Below are 22,537 nucleotides of genomic sequence, written 5' to 3'. Positions count from 1 at the left end.
ATGAACTCAGTTACTTGTGTCCTTAGGTCCTGATCCTACAGACACATACACACGTGCTTAACTTTACCACCATGGTATGGCCAATCCTAAGCATTCAAAAAACTGAGTCATGCTCCAAAATTCATGAGACGGATCATGAGATATATTTTCGATTCTTTTTATTTGAGCCTCTTCACATATTCAGGCTTTTCTTTGCAATCACCAAGGCCAGAGCCCTCCTTTTTTTTTTTTAAAAAAAAAAAAAAATGAAATTCTTGTGCTAACACTTGACTCCAGGAGCTGGAGCTTTTTGAGAAAAAACGCAAAAAAAAAAATCACAAGATTCTAAATACATCATGAGAGTGGAGACACTGCAACAGTAAAATGTCCAAATTGCTCAAAGCAATACACTTAAGTGCATACAAAATGTTTGAAAGATCAGGACCTAAGTTTTCATTATTTGTGTGCATACTGAGTCTCGTCAAAAAAACAAAACAGACAGTAAAACTCAATAGCTTTCTAGGGATTTTAAAAAGAGATTCTGTATATCAGAAAGAGAGTCTAGAATGGTTCTTCCTTTGGCTGGTGGGAGAGGAAAAAGGAGAAAAAGAAAAACATTATTTTAAAAAGAAAACTGTCCTGAATTGATTTTAATTCCCAATGTCAACATTTTGAATTATTTCCAAAGTGTCTGACCAGCGCTATAGTTGGTTGAAAAATGGGGGGAATTTCTCTTTTATTTTCAATTTTTAAAAATAATGTAGAAATTTCAGAGCATATAAAAATTTTAACCAGCTCTACGATGAGGTGATACATCTCAGTACAAAACACTTTGCTTATAATCTGTGCTATTTTCTTATCGCATTTATTAAATGTAACCGTACAATATTTTAAAATATTTTGTCATGGTAAAATGTGATTTCTAAATATAACAACATTGCAGCAACCTGATGTAATGCGATTTTTCTTCCATACCACAATGGCTTTAGTGCAATAAAACATTCTTTAATATCAAAGGATATAGTAGCACCATAATGACTTAATTTATTATAATACATCCCTGGCCATTATAAAGCTAATATTGCTTCTGATTTGTGCACTGGTTGCTAAACCAATCAGTCGTCACTTACCCCTGAGAGCAGAATAGCTAAAATTAATATGTGGGTTATATTAAGTATTAATATTGAAAATAAAGCCAGAACTTTTATGAATAGCTACAGTACAGAAAGTCATCATTGCATATTGATTTAACACTGTAACAATGGTCTGCAGTGCTGATGAACAGTAATTCTATTTAGTTGAGGTTGCAAACACTGCATACTGTCATATACATACTGCACCGAACAGAGCATAATTAACACAAGATTGCAAATAGATGCTCTCTATGCTGCTGTTTCTTCCCTCTGTATTTCCGCCCCACTTGCCTGCCTGTCCCCTCTGCCTACACAAAGATGGAAGGGTTGAATCAACTAGTGGTACTGGGGCTTATTCTAATCCCATTTATACTCATCTGGAGTTACAATCTCCAAGGCAGGAGTCAAACACTCAAGCTTTTTTCACGTTCTAGCCAGGAGTGGGGAGGAACCCGATCACATATATTTCTTTGAGTGTGCAGCATTTTTGGTCCTGTGGAGTGAAGAACCTCAACTATATTCTATTAAGTCAACCTCTATGCCTAGCTAGCAAAGTGTCCACACATTAAATCCTGCAAGTATCTGACCTGCATGAGCAGACAGGAACACAGTAATCCACGAGAGAAATGTCAAGATGCATGTGTATTCCAGAGGTAGGCAAATATTTATGCAAAGATGAGCCACATGCTTCCTTTAACTCTGCTTCCCCACCTCATCAGGGTTATTCCTTACCTACCTGAGCCTCAGGCAGCCCTGCAGCATGGACTTTATGCACCTCCCCTGATGGCCACCTTTTTTCCTTCTACAGGAGCCCTGATGGAGAAATTGCTGATTTCATAGTTTCAAGATGAAACCATGAACGGGCCCAAGACTGACCTAAAGGGATCTGTGGGTGAGGCTCCTCACGAACATGATCTGGGATCTGACTCTATCAATGATGCTGACACTGGGTAAGGTTGGCATGGTAGGGTTCCCTGCACGTAGTGCCAAGCTCAATAACAAGAGCAGACAGCTTGGTTGCGTTTTCGTATGTCCCCAACTTCTCACCTGCCCAACAGGTAGAGTGTTTCCCTACTACCCATAGGGCACTCATGCACCTAAAAGAGTTAAAGCTTGTTGCCAGCTGACCATCCTGAATAAGGGGACTTTGATTTCTGTGACTTCAGGGCTTTCTGTTGCCCCCTCCTAAAAAAAAAAAACACTTAAATTTCCTCCTACTTGGTTAGATCTAATGTTCATTGAACTCCATGGAAGTACTACTTTGATCTGGGCAGGCACTGGGTCAGGCCTGTAAGGGATAAACAGACACTACATGCACAAAGCCCTGTGTTTTTAAAGGTCAGACACTGCTAGGGCATAAATACCATGACACATGATCAGATATAAATTGCAATCTAATACATACGCCTTCCAGCAAGTTCGCAGGTGCAGTTCGGGAGCCTGTCAAATCATGTATAAGGAATTCCGTCCAGTCCACGTACTTCTCCTTGATTGCTGTGGGGGGGGGGGGAGAAGAGAAATACTTAGTGCTGCAAACTGAAATCAACTGCCATGTACATGATAGAGAGAATAGAACGGGCATGGCCACAGGCTTTTCAGCTTTGTGTTTTTTCTGTGCGCCAGAGAAAACACAGCCAAAGGTGTAAAGAAATCCTCTTTTGTCTGCCTCACCTCTATTGGGGCAGCCCAGCCCCTTCTATTTTTTCACACTGTCTGGTCTCAACCTGGTCACCTAGGGGACTGGGCTGTAAAAATTCTTACAGGAGGGGAGAGCTTGCTCTTTCCTTTGTCCTGGAGCAGGCATTTTGGAGAAGGGGACGGCAGTCATTTTGGGACACAGAAACAAGCAGAAGCCTCCAGAGCTCTCTCAGTCTCTGGATGAACATGTGAGTAACTTACCTGAAATTTACTCAGCAACTTAGGGTTATGTAACTTTAGCTGTGGATCAAAAGGGCCATCAAGCCCACTCTGTTTTGCTCAAGGCCTTTTTCTTTTAATTTTTTTCTGTCCAGTACCCCTCCCCCATCCTCTCTCTGATTAATAAAAAGGCTATCTTGCTCAGCATGCCTAGCTGTGTATGCCTGGGTAGAGAGGGGTCAGATGGCATTTCACTCCTAGCAGTGCTCAGCAGTTTATTAATTAAAAATTAATTCAGTCCTACCTGAGAATATACTGAAATGCTTCAGGCTACAAGGAGCACCCAGAAATACTTCCAGGGGGCAAAGCACCCCCAAGGCTGGCTGGGTCTGTGTACCCCAGGCTGCAGAAAGCCCTAATTGAGACCAGTCAGTACCCAGGTGGTAGCAGTATTACCCCAGGGTTGCAGAAGGTCTCCAGAAAGGGGGACGGTTGGGCATAGGTGCCCTGGGGAGACTCCCAAAGCATGGTTTTGGGCCAGGCACAGTGAGGTGGGTGGCTCAGCGTAGTAGCACCCCCTACCATCTCGCCACAAACAGTTTAAAGTTTTAGATGCAACACATGCATGCACGCACACACACCCCCTCTCCAAATCCTCAGGTAGACATAAATCAGTGAAAGTCAGTGAAATCAATTACACTGATTCACACCAGCTGAAAATGATAACGACTTAATCATCCCAACTGTTTTCTTGCAACCGTATGTGCAACCACACACTTCCTACTACCTCACAGGCTCATGTTTAGCTTAACAGCTATTTCTGCACATTTCATAAATGATCACAGAGAAGAAAAGGCACAGGCACATCTATGTCTGGGAGGCCAATATTGTGCAAACTCCCTGACATTTAGAAAAACTAAGAACTAAACTCCCCAAGTTCTGTTCTGTTTCACAAAGTCTGATCCACTCTTTTGGAGAGAAACGCCACAAATCTGTATTTCCTTAGGATTCAACATCAACGTATAAGCTTTAAGCCAGAATTTGCATAGCTGCCTCTGGGATTTAAATGTCCAAATTCCTTTTAAAATGTGTGGAAATTGAGTACCAAAATCCCTTAGACCATTTGGAAAAAAAAATTGGATTCAGCTTCACAGAGTATAAAAGGCCCCCTGTAATTTGTCTCATGCATCTGCAAGTAAGAAACTCAGAGGATGAATTCTAATTATACCTGCTACAAATGGGAGTTACGGAGATCAGACTTTTTCCAGCTCCAGCTTAACTCTGGTGTTGTTAGAGAACAGGTTGATAAACAAAAGGCATAGCTCTAAGTATAGCAACATTAGCAAACTTTAAGAAAAAACTTTAAATCGACTAAAAATTGGAAGCTTTGTTCAGAAAAAGCCCTTGAAAATGTATTGAAATCTGTTCACCTGTTCTAAAAATACTGGATCATATTCTTCATCAATATTGCCAGGCATGGCTCTAGTTACATCCATGAAGCTACACCATCTTACACCACTGGAGGATTTGACCCAAACCTGTCAAATCCTTTGTCTGCACTTCGAGAAGCTTTTGGGTTAGCCCCAAAAGAAACTTCCCTTCCAGCTGCTTGCAAATCACTTCCTAATGCTCTGCACTTCAGCATCGCATTTGCCATTTTGTGCTTTCTAAGCACTTTAGAAGCCTTAGTGAATTAACCTCTAGCAGCACTTGGGGAAGGTAGGCAGGAGGAGGAAACCCAGGCATACACACCTGTTACATGCCAGATTTTCTAAAAGGGCACCTGCCCTTTAGGACATGGGATATACACAACTGCTGCCTACACTTATGCCTGCAAAAGCAGTGGTAGGTGAAATTTTGAGTCCCTGCCCCTCTAACAGGCAGGTTTGCACCTACAGCCAGGCACCTGGGGTGGAGAAGGGGACACATTCAAATTTACAGACCTGTCAACTGTACGTAGAAGGACATGAGCACAAAGGTTTCAAGGAAACCTGCCCTTTAAAAAGAAGTATCCCTAACTGCCTGGCCCCCAATCCACCCAATAAGCCCATGCTATAGTTAAGATGACAAAAACCTGATGCCTTCTACACTGGACCCTGGGGAGCTTCTCACACGGGGCCTTGGGAAGCAGAGGGTGCATTTACACTTGCATGGTTACTGAGCAGTAACCAAAATTTGCTGCACAGTACAGGACCACATCTACAAGTGCACACCCGTACTGCACAGTAACTATAGCGACTTATGCTGACTTGGGAGTTAAATTTGCTACCTGCGTGATGCAGATAGCAAATTTACACCCAGTTAGTTACTGGACAGTAAGGCACATGTTACTACATACAGTTACTGCTCAGTAACATTGTGCGTGTGGACTGACTTGGGACTAACTTTACTCCCAAGTCAGTCCACACACCATGTTACTGCCCTGTAATGCCTGCATGTGTAGATGCCAGTGTAAAAAGTTCTTGATGCACAGTAACTTACTGAGCAGTAAGTTATTGTGCAGTAAATGCACATGTAGACATGCCTGGTATGTAAGTTAAAGAGCTGGAGTCATCTCTAACTCACAGTAAGAGCTGGGGAGCTCCTTGAACAGTCTCAGAATTAAAACAGCACATATTCCCACTGGTCACTAAGACAAAGGCTGCTACAGATTTTCCGTTTCTCATTCTTCCCCAAGCAAATTCGATGGGGAGAGCAAGATGTGAATCCCAGCTTCATTCTGAAGGCAAGCAGGGCCCACCCCTTTCTGATCAGACCACAGAGACCCTCAGCCCAAAGCTCTGGAAAGACCCATGAAGTACCCGCCCATCCTTCCACCCTGCTTTGCAGGCAAGGGAATAGCTTTGAGTTAATTCACTGGCAGCAGTGACAATGCTGTTATAGTTCTAAAGTCAGATGAATGGGAATCCAAACGCTTTCTGAACATTTGCAAATCAGGTCTATTAATTTTCCGGCAAGTTCATTTCTCCAGGAGCTTAGGGGCTTTCAAAAGCAGCCAAGTAACATTTGAAAGCTCCTGGATACAGCCACACTTAAAACACAGGAATAAAATCCAGTATGTCATAGAAATAAGACTATCTAACAATTTATCCTAATATTTCTGAGCCATCTAATAACAACACTGCTAGTACAGGGCCAAGTACTACAAGACCGAAGCTCCAGCTAATGTCAACAGCAGAGTGCGCAGTGACGTTTGCAGACGCAGAACTGAATTTAACACACTAAAAGAGTTTTTTAAAAAACAAAGCCACCAAATGCCACCAAAGGTCCAAATATGGTGCCTAAACAGGAACCACTGGCAACACTTGGTAAACAGCGCAGCCCCAGAAGTAGCCTGTTTTTCCTTATTTCTCCAGGGATGGAAGCAATCTGACTGCACCTTATGAGATGACGTGACTTATTTCCCTATTCCCCCTGCCCAGCTAGGCACTGGTCAACACACCCAAGGAAAGAGGGTCTCCCTGTTCCTTCATTCCCTGGAAGGAACAGGTGGAATGAAGCCCTCCACATTTTACACTGGACATGAACCCAAGCCTGGGGTACACCATTGCTTCGGAGGGGACTTATGCCAATCCACAATTCACGTTAATGCTCTTCACAATGTGGTCTTATAGTCAAGGGTGAGCGGAGTGTTTCTGAGCAGCAAGAGGGTTATCAATGTTTCTTAGCCGATGCACTGCTCCCAGAAACTCAATTTTTCAAGTGCTTCACTGCATGAAGGTTTTGCAGCATTTTGCATAACATGGCAGGCTCTCAACTTTGCACTATGTCCCTCCCATCCCAAGAAGGCAGGACACTTCCACTGTCTCCATATTATGAATCAGGTACCTGAGAGCAGAGAGATCAAGGACCAAATTGCCAAATATTTGCATTAAGTCTGGTTGCCCAACTGGAACGTAAGAGCCAACAGTACTGAGCACTCACAATTTCTACTGGATTCAAAGACAGCCTAGGGAACTCAGCACCAAACAGCACACTTGCTGAATCTCAAACTGGCGAGCCAAAACTGGCGGCTGCTTTTCTGGGCAAGCTTGATCCAAAAGACCACTGAAGTCAATGGGTGTCTGCTAACTCACAAATTTTGGATCAGGACCCAAGTGACGTACCAAGCCACAAACTTAGAGACAGGCTCAGAGCTCAGGAGTCCTAGTGCTGTGTCCACCGCTGGGCTACGCACTTTCTTTAAAAACCCCAGTCTCTAATTTCACTGACTTATGCGGTTGGTTTTACAGATCCAGAGATCTTGCAGATGTATGTAAATTAGGCCATTTAAAAAGCAACTGTACTTTAGCCAATATAAAATGGTTAAACTAGCCTCTAACTCCCTTCTGTATTATGCAACGCCAGTTTTGCATAATTTCTCTGCTGAAACCAAAAGATTTATGACCTTTAAAATGTAAAGCGTAGCAATAACCAGAAAAGAAAAAAAAAATTATAAATGGCTCCGTCTTTTTCAGCATTCTCGGTGTCTGTCCCTCTTCAGTTCCTCTCTGCTTGTGTAACCATCAGACTCCAGTTGAACCAATTGCGGGGATGGGAACTGTATCACTGAACCAGACTCGCCATCCCTCGATATCAGGGAGGCCACACATATACCCCACAGCCTTTGGTTTCGACTCTGGCTCCCGTGGCAGGGCTTCCCGTGGAGACAGCCCAGCACCAGGAAAGAGCGTCATGGGAAAGAGCCTGGCTTGCTACTGTGGCAGCCCAGTGCCCAGCAAGAGCGGGGGCACTGGAGCCCCAGGAAAACCCCAGGCTGGAGCCCCGGCTCTTGCTTTACAGGGCTTATCACAATGGCAGCCATACCCAGAGGAAAGCTGGCTTGCTGCAGCTCTGTGGGCAGAAGCCCCTGCTCTGGTTTATGTGGTGGGGCTTCCCACCCTTGTTGCAACAGTCACCATATATATTTTTTTAATTAAACACTAGCTGCCCACTGGGTCGTGCTCACAGCAGCAGCACTGAGGAGCACCACAGTGCTTGAACTCTGGCCACATGGCAAGCCAAACTCTATCGGCCTTGCTCCCCCCTATAGTCTGGTTACATGACGGGGATCTAGCCAGCTTTTTTGCCATTGGTAACATCAGGTATCCCTTTGAATAGCCTTGCTAGAATGCATTTTGGGCAAGCTAGTGGCCACCTCTGCCCATTTTTTTACTGCTTGTTGGTAATGTTGGTAAGTGTAAAGCATGTAAAGGGTCAGGTGGACCTGATTTTGTGTCCACAGGATCTCTCATCAGAATTGTGGAGGTTATTAGCGCACACATTTTGTGAAGGTCATGAGGGATCTGGACTCAGTTCCCCTGCAGTGAAGTGCCCCTTGCATCCAGAGCAGTAAGAGTTGTTATGAGGACTAGACGACTTCATCCAGGGATCGTGTACAGCAGTCCACTGCCTGGCAGCAGAGTTACACAGGTGTCTCATCTTGTGTATTGGTGCTAGCTGTAAGCCACATACTATGTCTAGGAAGAGGGAAGTGGACAAGGAGCATCAGGTGTTTAAAAAAAAATGGGGGTTCTCATGGGCACAAACTAATTGAAGATCGCTTCAAATTGGATGCAAGGAAAAACTTCTTTACAAGTTGAGTGCTGAGGGTCTGGAACAAGTTCCCCCCAGAGATGGTGCAGTCACCCACCCTGGCGATCTTCAAAAATGTCTTGACGCCCATCTTGCTAGGGTCATTTGACGCCAGCCATCTTTCCTGCCCACGTGCAGGAGGGCTGGACCCAATGAGCTTCTAAAGCCCCGTCCAGCCCCTAACACAGGGGTGGACAAAACGCAGCCCGCCAAGCCGTTCTATCCAGCCCACAGGGCCCCTAAAAAATGTAGAAAATTAATATTAATCTGCTGTGGGCTGCCTGTTGTTTCCTTTTCAATAGCAACTGATGAAAGCACCGATGTGACCAATGCTGCACAGCTTGCTGCATTCATTCGGGGCGTTGATCAAGATATGAATGTGGCCAAGGAGTTTGTGGTGTTAGTGCCAATGAAAGGCACAACAACAGGAAAAGACGTTTTCAACAGGGTGACCACAACTTTGGACAAGTTAGGTGAGGACTGAAAAAGGACAGCGAGTGTTGCAACAGATGGGGCTCCTCCCTGAGCAGGAAGGAAGGGAGGAAGATTTGTGGCAAAACTTGAAAGCAAAGCAGAGTGTCAATCGAGACCATTAGCTTCGTGTTTTTCATTGCAACCTGCCTCAAGAAGCTCCCTGGGCTAAAACTCTGTGACGAATGTTATAGTAAAAAGCCAGGATTCTCAACCATCAGCAGTTCAATCAGTTCTTGGACGATGCTGACTTTCAGCATTGACTGCCATATTATGCTGAAGTGCGCCAGCTGAATTGCAGGGCTGCAACCTGCTCTTAAATGTGAAAAACTGGTGCGCTGCCAAGTGTAAACTGAGCTAACTGAAGAAAGAAGAAATTTTGGTGAAAAATTATGAGTGTGGCTCTTGGACACCTGTGCTAGGGACAGAAATTACACATAAAACGGTGTAAGGGATCAGAAACTGGTTCAAATCTGTAATACAACAGAAGTTCAGTGTGCATAAACCACTTGCAAAATAGCCCAAACTGGTTTAAGATCAACCAGGATGGATGTAGTATTAGACTTAACTGATTTAGATTAAACTAGTTTATTGAACTTCTGTCCCAGATCCCCTCCAGATTCAAGTTAACTCACAGTCCCTCAGCATCCCAGGATGCTTTGCACCTCCCCTGCAAACCTCCCCATCACAGGGAGGGCAGGCTAGCCTTGGCTGTCTGCTCCAGCCGAGCAGGGAGACATGCTCTAGCGCCCCCCAGCTTCTGGCCTGAGCCACTGCGGGCATGTGGCTGCATTTTCAGAATCAAAAGTGAATGTCTGTTCACTTGCTTATCAGTTCAATCTATGCAGCTTGGACTAACCTGCGAAGATTGAACTGATTCAGCCTCGGGCTTTTTGACTGTCTGTCCTTAGCCCTGAAGAGTGGGGATTGCAGCCCTCCAACCGATTTACATCTGCCATCCCTGCCCTAGACTTGTGGAAGCATAGGAGAGTTCTGCATTTCTTTCTTTTCCCTTCACCAGGGTAAATTTCTAACGGTAGAGGAAAAATTTAACCTTAAAAACTCAAAAAACAGAAGGGCAATATAAAGCACCAGAATGACGAAGGGGGGAAAAAAGAAAAAATCTTTTTTGTTTAAGCCAGCCTTGGGGTTTTTACAGCTCTGACTCCCAAATCTGAATGCTGGGCCTGTGCAGTCCAAGTGGTGAACTCTCTCTTTCAGCTGTAGTAATGGTTGAGGGTCATAAGATCCTTGTCATTACCACTATCAGGACAATTCAAAGCCAGCTTCAACCGTACTCTACGGTAGGCGAACATAACTTCCTTCAGTTAGATTGTCTTTATGCCTAGCTATAGTACTTCTTTGCTTCACTCCTTGGCTCCGAAAAATACTTGCAGTGCCATAATATACAGGGAAAATATTTCCATAAACGCCAGGCAGCATCATGTTACTGAAAGGAAATGCAGCTTTCTAGAATAACAGTCATTCATTCTGGGAGCCGCGTAAACTCCACTTTCCTTCGTGCATACGTAATTCAGTCACGTCTCTGAATAAAGAGGTCACTCTGCTGAGTGCTGGGGATGTAGAGCTGCCCAGGGAATAAGCTTCATTCATAGACATCCAACCGGTACTGATGAGGATGGAGATAGGAGTAGGAACAGGGAAATATATTTTCGTTTCAGGTGTTAATCTGCTTTAATGTAACTACAGCAGGAGCAAATGAGGAGCCAGAGGCTACCTGCCTCTAGTGCAGTCAAATGAAACGCCAGCCAGGTGGAAGTCAGAAGTGATATGCATTTGGAAGGAGTCTGTGACACCATACAATGTATTTATATTATATTATATATAAAAATAAATGGCACAAAGAGTGAGATTCTATATATCTGTATATAGAGATATCTATCTATCTAGATCTATATATCTATCAATAGATCTCTATATATCTATCGATAGCTATATAGAGATATCTATAAATATCTGTATATATCTATATATCACTCATTGCACCATTAAACCCGAGTCTAAGGCCCGTATGAGAACTCCAGGCCATTGAAGGCAATGGCTGCAGCTCAGAAAGGCAGTAAATCCCAGAAGCAGACGGTTTAGAGTCCCTGCTGCCTTCAATGACCAAAAGATTTCTCAGCAGTCGAAGAAGCGTTAGTCCCCTTTGCTGCTTTTGCCTCCCCGAATGTGGGGGCTATTTGGGTTCAGGCTTGCTAGAATAGGCCATAAAAAACTCACAAAAAGGGGAAGCTGGGGAGTCCAGCATTAAGGGCAGATATTTCAGAGAACATGATTTCTTCACCAAACCTCAAGCTCATGAGGTTTTCAGGGCTTCATCTCATGCATGACTCCATTTGAAAGGTATACAGTAGAAAAGCCATATGTATTTGGTTCATCCCTAAAGCAAAGCATATAACCGAGGTCTTTAAGTAACTTCATGAAAAAGCATCCTGAATCCTACCTATTCCAAAGAATTGCAGTGGTCTAGTCTAGTATTTATAGAGCAAATGGAGGAGAGGGAGGATACCACTGAAATAAAACCCAGCTATGTCAACAGCTAGCTCGGAGAACTAGGTGCCTGGTTCCTACTCACCTTTGTGCATCTGGCCCTTAGCCTGATCCAAATCCCTATCAAGACAACAATTAAACCCTAAACTTCATTGTGCCTCAACTCCCCAATCTGTAAAACGGGGACAAAAAAATATTTAACATGCTACGACTTATTTGAGGTCCTTAGATGAATTATATATTAAGACGTGCTGATTTTTCCCATTAACTTTACTGATTAACACAATGAGCCCACCTGTGATTCTAATGACCAAAAGGGATAATAACTGAACTACTTACTAGTAAGGTATACTAATGTTTAAAAAAAGATGAGCCAGAACAAAAAGCTGACATTTGAAACTTCCTGTGAAACAAAGAAAAAAAATATCCCAACATTTCAATCTGTCAACACATTTCATAAGGTCAAAACGTGTACTTTTTGGTAATGCAAAAACACATTTGTTTTTAACAGAAGAAAAACTCATTACTTGCATTTCTCCTTTTGATTCATTTAATTTTATATATGGTCACAAAACTCCAAGAAGAATAATGTGCTGCAGCAAAATGCCATGAATGTGTGTTTAACCAACATCTTTATGAACCATGTAACACTGACGTATACAAATACCTTCCAATCGCACAAACAGCCTTTTCTCCACAATTTTCTTGGAGTCTGTGATGCATCAGAAGAAAACTTTAAATGCTGGAATTTCCTGGAAACCGAAACCTGTAAATAATCCTATGTCAAAGACTGTCTGTATTCAGAAGAGATACCTGGAGTTGGCTGCACTTAATATTAAGGTTCTCTTAACAGGAACTTCTAAAAGGGTTAACACATAATAGAGGATACAGACACGAGTAATAGGTATATAGATGGTTATAAGCAAATCAAGACATGGGGGAAACATTATTTTTCCACGGAAGTAGTAGCAGTAAGCAGCCTATTTATCCACTGGGCTCCATCCAACAACCAGTAGATTATTTTAGCCACGTGACTCTGTTAACCCTTTATAAATGGGCTGTAAGTGAAAATCTGGCCCGCTGCCCACAAAAGACCTCACTTCTTCAAACCCTTTAATTCATGCACTCTTATTAAATAGCCATTATTCTCTTCCCCCCGCATCTTCTCCCTCTTGCGCCCAATAAACTTACTATTTTTGTCTTAAGTACCATTACTAATTCGGAGCGTCTTCACAGCATAAATGCTTCCATCTCCCAGCTACGTCTGAGAAGCATTAACTCCCTACAACACCACTGTATCAGGCTGGACAGAATGTCACACCTCACCTAACAAAGAATATATTGTGCAAAGGTCACCATCAGTTATCATTGTGGAGTTTGCTCTTGCTAAGCTCAACTGTTTGCTTCTATAATATTACCTTTCCAGCTAACAGACTCTCTCTGAGCAGCCACTGGTATTCTTCTATTTACAAATTAAATTGTCCAGGATTTGAAAAGAAAATTTGCTAATAAATCCAGGGCACTGTTGTAATCCACGTGCTATTAACCCTCATCAGCTCGCCTTGATTGACAAAGAAGCAACCGCTCCAGTTATCCTGACAATCCCTGTAATACAAGCCGCAATAAATGATCTACCTCGTAAGCACTGAGATTAATTACTTCCCTTCGGTTAAAGTCAATATCCTACTAGCACCGTGTCATGGCAAATAAAAAAATAAATAAAAAGGAAAGGAATTTGGTAATGGAAAACGGCTTTGCTTTATCTAGGCAGCATTATGTATAAAATGCAATCAGATTATGCAGATAAAATACATGAGCAAATTTATCTGCTCTATTTACTCTTGTCACAGTCTGTTCCCAGAGCCCGTTAAAGAATTCACACAACAGCAAATGGCACCGGACAGCTGGAGAATTACTGAGGCGCAACACCTGAAGTGCCTGAAAATCAGGGCCATTAAACGACTGTGTACTACTGCTCTAATCTGTGCGTGAACTGGAGAGAAACAGGAAAGCCAGAAGATGAGGAAGCTCTCTGCCATCATCTCCCTGGTTTATGGAAGTCAGAGGCTGGGTGGATTTGCACCTTATAGACTAACTAAAGTTGACACACACACACACACACACACCCCCCCCCCAAACTTTTGTGAGCCATAGCTCACTTCATCAGATGCTGTAAAAGGACATGCAGGAGGCAGAGTATAAGGAGAGAGAAATTAGAATATAAAAGATAAGGAGGGACAAAGAGGGAGAGAGAGACAGGGGGGAAGAGGGGGCATGTGGTCACGGTTATGGAAGTAACCCAGTCCTGCAATTCCCTCTCCTCCCCGACTTTTGTTGCAGGAGTGCCCCCTTGTTTCAGCGGCCTTTCACCATTGCCTTCCAGGGTAAATACGAATGCCGTATCCACAAATGGAAGCAGCGGTGTCATGTTAAGCGGGGCCATTTATTATTACGCGGGGCAAAACTCTAATAAAATATATTACACTGAACAAGTCTGCGACTGCAGCTGGGGCCGGAGCGACTCAAGGGACCCTTCCCCAATTCTAAACTCTAGGAGAAGAAATAAGAACTTCACCAACTTGCTTCAAGTGGAAGGAAAGAGAAACATCCCTGCTGGAAGTGACTAGCCTGGTCCCCGAATACGAGTCGAGAATACTCAACACTTCCCAGGGACTGGAAAAAAACAACCAAAAACAGGGACTGAATGCACTGCAAGCATGCAAGTTTTCCAGCCTTGGCTGCGCCTCCTCGTCAGCGTGTCCCAATGAATCAAAGCTAATTTCATCAGACACATGTTTTTTAATCATCCTCCTTCTAATAAAGATTAGGAAGCATTAAATAACAGGAACAGATCCATTATATTTACAGTGCTTACTCAGCTGCGAACCTGGAAGAGCAACCTTTAGACAGCTCACTCAGAGACCCAAAAGACCTTCTGCGCATGAACGTGCTGCCATACTTCAGCCGATTACCAGATCTGGCCCATGGAGTTGTATCATGCACCCCACAGCACTCCAAGGGTCCAAAAATTTGGTGGCAAGGGGGTGGTGGCCATCCCCTGCTACTGAGTTTCCAGACCCATGGGGAGGCTCATGGGCTGGATAATGTGGTCCTGTGAGCTATTGGCACACAGGGCCCAGCAGAAGCAGCACGGGGCCGCATCCTGGCACGCTGGGCCAGGCGGAGGCAGTGCAGGACTGATCAGTGCATGAGGGGCCCAATCCTTGCAAGGCAGTGTATGGCCTGATCCTGGTGCCTGGGGCCCAGTCCTGCCGCTGCACCATTCATCTGGCCCATGGGGCCAAAACGTAAAGCATCACTGATTTAATCTGACCCTCTGCACAACGCTGGCCACAGAGTTTCACCCATGTCCGACTCAGTGGAGTCTGGTATACCTCTCAGAAGGCTGTTCCACTTGCAAATTACCCTCAGGGGTGGTGTGCATGAAGCCAGAATCCAGCTCAAATGATTTCAATACCATCAACAGCTAGAAAGAGAGACCCAATGAACTGTAAAAATGTATTCTAAGAAAAGCAAAACCCTACTAAACTGTCATCTCCAGGTTGAGCTGCTGCATTTCCAGCAGAAGTCCAGCCTTGGGGCCGAATCGCTGGCTGTGTCATTCTGGGATATCCCCCATCAACAATGGGATTAATCCAGATTTACAGCAGAGTAATTGAACATGTGGCTTGTTTAGGAGCAGAATTTGATGATGGATAGCATCAGTTTTTAATCCAGCTTTGTTTTCAGAGTTAGTTCAACAAAGCAGAAAACAAACCTGGGCAGCCAGAGGTATCCAGGGGCCAGGTCTGTAGCTTGCATCACTCCAATGAAGTTTACTTTTCTTTGTGGACCTGGTCCAAGTGTCACTGAAGTCTTTCCATTGACCATAAAAGAAGTCCTCAGAGACATGTCCAAGAGCAGAAATCCTGGCAGATTTCTTTATCTGTGCCTGGAGATGGGGACTCTGCTACCTGCATTAAACCAAATGCAGAAGAAACCAGAATGCTATTGGTTTTTTGGACATGGTGGTATTAAAAGTATTTAAAAACCTACAGTTTCACTCTGAAGAACAGTCTTCAGATCTGCTGTTACTGGGGTCTGTCCTGGGTCTGGTACTGTTTAATATCTTCATTAAGGATTTGAAGGATGCTATTGAGTGCGCACTTAGCCAATCTGCAGATGATGGGAAGCTTTGGGGTATAGTATTGGGATTCAAAGTGATCCCGAACCGGAGAAGTGATCCAAAATTAATCAGTAAGGATAAGTATAAAGTTCTGCTCTTGGATCACAAAAATCACAGGCACAAATATAGGTCGGGGAACAGCTGGGTAGGCTGCAGTATTGAAGAGAAAAAACAAGGGGTCAGAGAAGACTGCAAGCTGAATATGAGCTAGCAGCGTGCACTTGCTGTATAAAAAACCAACAGCAGTCTGGGATGCATCAGAGGATGCCACTTGCAAGTCAAGGGAAGTCATACTATTCACCACTGGTGAGGCCTCAGCCAGCTCTTGCCACCACACTTGAAGATGTGGACAAATTAGGAAAAATCCAGTAGAAAGCAACAACAGTGAACCGAATTGTGGAAAGCAAAACACTTATGAAAAAAGGCTGAAAGAATTCGGATGACTGAATTTGGACAAGAGAGGACTGAGAAGACATTCAATTAAATAGTCTTCAAATATCTCAGAGGTGGCTATGAAGTGCATGGCGACAAGCTAGTCTCTGTGGCTGCAGAGGGGACAAGGAGTAATGGTCTCCAATTGCAACAAGGAAAACATAGGTGGGGTATTAGGGAAAAGTTTCTTACTCTGAGAATGGAGAAGCAATGGAAGGGATTTCCTACAGATGTTTCCAACTACCCTTGTAAGTCTTTAAAAGCAGTCAGACAAACACTAGTCAAGAATGGTTTAGACAAGGATAATCCTTCCTTGAGGAGGAAGCAGGACTAAAGGACTTCCTGAGGTCCCTTCCAGCTCTATTTTTAGATGTTTCTTGAAGCACTTTATAAGCTGCTGAGCTCAGAGGCAGACTGGAACAGAAAGCTGGAATGGCAACCGAGTCCAGTCTCCTGCATTCACTGGCAACCACGGGTGCGTCCCGACGAGAGCGCACGTGCAGGGGAGCATGTTTCCCATGGGACTGATAGCAGCTACAAATATCTGTGCTGCTGCTATTTGCCCCTGGGCACACCCTTGCACTCGTGCTCCGGCATGTGGCAAATTGAGCTGGGTAGGGTAGAGGAAGCCTTACCAGGGGCTCTGGGAGCCTCCCAGGCAGCAGGAGTCCTTGGCCAGCCAGGCTCCGTTTTCAGCAGTGCACACTACTGATGTGTGCCATGCCGGTTTTTTAGCAGTGTTTTTTTTTGACACCATGTCAAAACAGCCCACCGTGCTGCAAATTAGCAGCATGGCAAATGGGAGCACGTGCACCACGTGCAGTTTGCAGTGCCTCGAATGGGTCTGAGGTGCTGCAAACCGCACACCCGCGTTCGCTGGGATACACCCATATGTCCAGAGCAGTCCACAATTTCTACTCCAATCCCTCTAGACCACCACATCCAGAAAGCATCTTATAACCTGATGACATGGCACAGATAATCAGAGGGTAAAATGCCAATGCCTTGTTCCAAAAGGAAAATTCATTCGAATTTAAAAATACTCTCAAAAGATCCTAAGAAAGGACCGCAAATCACATATTTCTTAACAGACTGAAGCCATGGGCCACTGTTAAATGTACTGCCATCCTGCAGTCTGGAGAAGACAAAGGCTCCTATAACTATGGCGTGGTCCTACAGCATGGGATCTCTTTGCCACGTGCAAATGAGAACAATTCTTGGTGATCTTTGCTGCCCACGATATCAAGCGCTCCATGCTTTTTTACAGGGACTATCAGAAACGAAGCCTTGAGAATGAATTTACATGAGTCATTTGTGGTAACGTGACCAACCCACCAGCAGTAAAAGCCTGTATCATTTCCAATCTTCTAGACACATTTTGTCTAGGAAACCACTATAGGAGAGCTCTTATTATAGAGTCAATGGAGAAGTTGGGCTGGAAGGGACCTCCAGAGGTCACCCAGTCCAACCCCCTGCCTGAGGCAGGATCGAATCGTCCCAATCCAAAACATCGCATACAACCATCATCTCAACTCTATATAAAGACTAGCATCAACCCCGACTCAACATCGAACTAACACCTTACCTGCTCCAGGTATAGCAAGGGAACCGCGGCAGCCAACATCCTGCTTTTATGAAACGCTGATTCAATATATGCCCAAGAGATCCCACATAGAGGGTCATGCTCCATGCTACAGAGGAAGGCAAAAACCCCCACAGCCCCTCCCAATCTGACCATGGGGTAAAACTCCTTCCTGACCCCAAACATGTTGATCAGTCTGACCCCGAGTGGAGGGGCAAGATCCTCCAGCCGGGAACCTCCAGCTTTGCTCCCTGCAGGAGCATTGGCCCAGCCAAGGTGGAAAGAGGTTAGCCATGATGAGCTACCTGCAGGGACGGCTAGGCAGAATTTAATCCGTATCTGGATTTGAATGCAGCTGGAACCTGATCCAAAGGTGAAAGCCACACCCTTTTGACTCTTCTTTGCTAGTTAAGCAAAGAAACACATTTTATATCCTCCCAACTGCAGTTTTTTTTAGGCTGGCCCCAAATTGATTCTGCACTGTAAGCACCTCTACAAACGACAGAACTGCATGCGAGGGAAAGTTGTTAAAGCATAAATATCACGCCCGAGGCACTGGCCTCACGCCTGCAAACTCGATCCAATTATCTCTTACACTAAGTGCCTTTTCTCACTTCTAAGTCCCGCATCCACATTCTGCAAGCAATCCTTTGGAGACAGGTCTGTAAAATCTAACAACTTTACAGCAACACCATGTCCTTATGCAAAGAACAAACCATTTTGCTGCACTGTTTATTGGTTTAGTTCCCCCCACCCCCCCCGGGGCAATGTCAGTGCCTACAATAAAGAGCCACATCTAACTACACACACTTGTGACATTAAGAATTGTTGTCTATTATTGACCTTTGTATTTCAATTCCTACACAAACGAATGTGAGAACGATTAGAGAGAAGCAGCATCGGACATGGTGTAGGTAACCGCACATCGTTTAAAAGAATGAGGAAGGACAACTGAGAAAATCAGAACGGAGATCAAAATAAAACCTTCCTCACACGGAAACACCTCTGAGTCTGTGCAAAAACCCCACTGCAAAAAAAGGGAAGAGAGCACTGGCAAGTGGGTCAAGTATCGCAACCTGAGGCAGACTAATGCATGGGGTCTGCTCCTAGATCTGCTGATGACTTATGTGAAACAGGGCACGGGACTTCAGCCTAACGCAGATGTTTAGGGTGTCTTTGCTTTTAGATATCCAGGCCAAGATGCCACACAACCTTCAGCATGGGGCCAACAAAAAAACAGCATGGGTGGAGGGCCACCTAAGAACAAGAGGAGGTTTTCAAACCTGCCACTTTTCAGGCCTGTAGGGGCTTACTAGTTGGAGGTGCCACCATCTCCTTAGGATTCAGTCTTAAATACTCCTGATGATAGCGTCAAAAACGCAGCAGGGGCCATTACTTCCTTTCAAAGCCCAGCCAGAAGTACAGGCTGCACCCTCCACAGTTTGAGCACTGGTCAGGGCACAGAAGACCAAGGTTTGGTCCACGCCCCAGCACCAAGTGGCTCCCAGCTGCATTTCAACCCATCACTTCCAGTCCCATGATGTAAACCCAATCTTTTTCCAAATCCCTGTCAAGAAAAGATCTAAATCAACCAAGTTTCCTCATTACCTTTTTCTCTTGACATCCTGTAAAACCAGAAATGTATGCAGAAAACCCCGTCTCATATTCTTTCTTTGCTTTGCAACATATTCTGCAATTAATCTGAATTATATCGCCTGGCTCCTAATGATCGAATCCTACTTAATCACTTTAGAGCCTCTTGGAAGTGTGACGTAAACGCTGCAAATCAGAACCTGGAGGGCCTTCTGGACATTCATCACACATCCTCCCTGAAATGAATGGCCCAGCCAGGCCCCAGGAGATCCTTTCCATCCTCCGCAAGAGGTGCACATTCATAATCATCATCGCAAGAAATATTCCACCAGGGCACCGCTTTATGCTTGCCAAACATGTGTTTTCCTCTCTTTGAGCCAGAAGCAGGCTTGAACTATAAATTCCAGCTCCATGCTTAGGGGAAGTTCAGATGGGAATTCACATCCAAAACGCACATCCCTACGGAACGTAATTTTCTGGTTATAACTATTATTTTTGCAGTAATGTTTCAAAGGTGCCGGCCCAGATCCTGTTATGCACAGTAGAAAGATGCTGTGACGATGCTCACGGGTCAGGGATTAGCAATCTATGGTCTACAGGTCGAATCCAGCCTGCAAAGGGATTAGATCTGATCTGTGAAGGACCAACTCAGTCCACATTTCACAAGAGGCATGCTTATTCTTCTCAACCTGTTTAGGTTGCTCAACTTTTCTAAATTTGGTGGCACCCCGATTGAGAACGGCTGTTGTGTGGCCTCAGTTTACCTAGGTGGTTCTCAATTGGGGTGCAACCGAACACAGTATCTCCCAAAAACAAGAGCGAAGCAGGGGAAGCAGAACATGGGAAAGGCTGCAACACAAGCCAGCTCTCCTGCCTGCCTTATGCTCATCAGATAACCCTAACGCAGGGCAAGAGCACACGCACTGGAGCCCTTCCCAGCCTTGCTGTGCCCAGGGCGCACGGGGCACTTTTGCACAGCCATGGCAGTGACAGCAGTGGCCACACTGCAGGATCCCAGTTGAGAACCAGTGGTCTAGGCTACAAAAAGACGCAACGGGCAAACGAAGCAAGCCTACCGGAAAGGACAGGGAAAAGAAACAGCTACCCAACAGTGAAGCTGCACACCAAGCCAAGCACCACGCAGTCACGAGACATCAAACCACAGTCACAGGGTCTCCGAATATCTCGAGACATCTTTCTAAAGAAGGGACATGGGACCAGAAGAGGCTTCCCCAGTCCAGTTTCTTGTGTTTGCAGGCAACCACTTATCCAAGGAATCCCCAAAATAGCCACTTCAACCCTTCTGCCACAACTACTCGGCAGAGCACCTGAAACACCGACACCGCCCTACCAAAAGCCATATGCAAAAGCAGTGCCAATGCCCTGCCATTGCAACAATATAAGGAAATACGTTGGTATTCTCAGAAGATCAGAGTAGGATCATGCCCCACACTGCAACAGAAAACAGCACACCACTCAGACCATGCCAACCAGCACCAGGAAAAATTCCTCTCTCTACCTGAATTCAGTGATTGAAGGCCCTGCGGGGAAAATCGAGATCGTCTAGCCAGGAACCTGCCAGTGCCAGCAGAAGCATCAATGCTTCCCAGTCGGAAACGCCCAGATACCTTAACCGCAGTCAATGCCCAGTGCTTCAGAAAAAAGATGCACTAAAATAAGCAGCCAGATTTTCAGAAGACCACGCTGCATGTCTGAACGGCAGCTGGGCCCACCTGAAAACATGCAGTCAGTCAAGACTGTGGACATATGGAAAATCTGGGTAGAAATGTCAAGGCCTTGCAAACCTGGAGTGTAAATTCCTAGCATTTTGTCACTCCTGGCGAGTAGAAAAGACAAGCAAAGGGGGCGTTTTAAAACATTAAGAAAAGACTGAAGTCCAACCATCAGGATAGGGGACCAGCAAGCAGAACTCCAGGTTGAACGCTCGGTTCAGCGGCAAGAATACTATTAGAAGTCGTACGGCATATTACACCCCAAATCATCCCTGCCCGCAGTGGGTAAGAGGGGGTTGCAAAAACAGAAGGAAAAGTGAGCTACCTTCCAGAAGACGGGGCAATCACACAGTCCTCGTTCCCTAGTAAGCACTAATTTTACCTTTTTTTTCTTTTTTTTTTTCTTTTGGAGTATCTATAACTGAGGGGGACCCCTTCCCATCTATCAGTCACATTGATGGTAAACAACACAGGTATTTTATTCACCACCCAGGACTCAAGTGTCTTGTGTTCGCTTCACTCCTTGCCCTTGCCAGCATGAGAAGAGAAGGGCAAGCTTTGCCAAGCCAAGCCAAACGATCTGCATTTGGTTTCCTCATAGGGCAACCTTAGCCAAGGTAGCATTTCTAGTTCAAGCGCTGCCTGGTATAGACAGCTTGAGATTCCTACAGTTTTTTTCCCCCCACAGCCTTCCTCTAATTTTGTAGTACATGGTTGGGGAAAAAAAAAAAAGGACTGGAGATCATGATGCACTGATGCTCTGACAGCTTTTTCCCAGTCCCAGGCTGCAAAGCCCTAAATCTCGGTGCAAAGCTATAGCTCACAAAGCTGTTTTCTGAGGGTCTTGACATTGTCTTTGGTATCCAGGGTTTGTTATTTTTTTTTAGAATACATTTCCTAGATGTACTAGTCAGAAAGACATACTAGAAACCCCGCTGGATGTAGCCAGCTGCTACGGTCAGGACTGCTGAGTGCAGGGAAATTCACCCCGATTGAGACAGGAAGCCTGGTCTTACGGCTAAGGCATTTCGCAGGCCTTCATGGAGCCGGGTTTCATTCCCACTTCTGCCATAGACTCCTCTGTGACCTTAAACAAGTGGCTTAATCTCCGCTGATAACATTGCTTCCTTCCTCTTGTCTATTTAGACTGCAAGCTCTTGGTGTATGAATTATCTTTTACTAAGGGCTCTAGCACAATGGGGCCCTGACCTTGGCCAAGACAGAGGTGTTACTGCAGTACAAACAACAGGATCTAATGAAATTATACGCACCAAACAGAAATGCTGAACTTAGCCATGTATTATTTATTAATTTCCCGCATAGCTGTACTTTGCTGGGTGTCCCCCCCCAACACAGACAAAGGCACAGCTGCAAAACACACGTGATGTGATTCAACATTTGTGTTTTTCACAAGCAGGGTTGATTTTTTTTTTTTTTTTTGGGGGCAACTGAAGCAGGGGAAAGGGTTGGGGGTTAGGGGGGAGGG

The 22,537-nt window shown here is 44.8% G+C and overlaps 1 protein-coding gene across 1 annotated transcript in view; it reads right to left on the bottom strand.

The window, feature by feature from the left end:
• Nucleotides 1-22,537, bottom strand: part of SFMBT2 (Scm-like with four mbt domains 2) — a 187,039-nt gene that overhangs the window by 88,267 nt on the left and 76,235 nt on the right. The window contains exon 5 of the mRNA XM_019509604.1: nt 2,518-2,606. Coding sequence (XP_019365149.1) covers nt 2,518-2,606 — 89 coding nt within the window. The remainder of the gene's footprint in view (nt 1-2,517; nt 2,607-22,537) is intronic.

This window comes from Gavialis gangeticus, unplaced genomic scaffold, assembly GCF_001723915.1.
Source record: "Gavialis gangeticus isolate Ggan-Ray unplaced genomic scaffold, GavGan_comp1, whole genome shotgun sequence".
Classification (NCBI taxonomy): Eukaryota; Metazoa; Chordata; order Crocodylia; family Gavialidae; genus Gavialis; species Gavialis gangeticus.
Note: the sequence above shows the minus strand (reverse complement) of the source record. Positions and strands in the feature narration are given on the sequence as shown.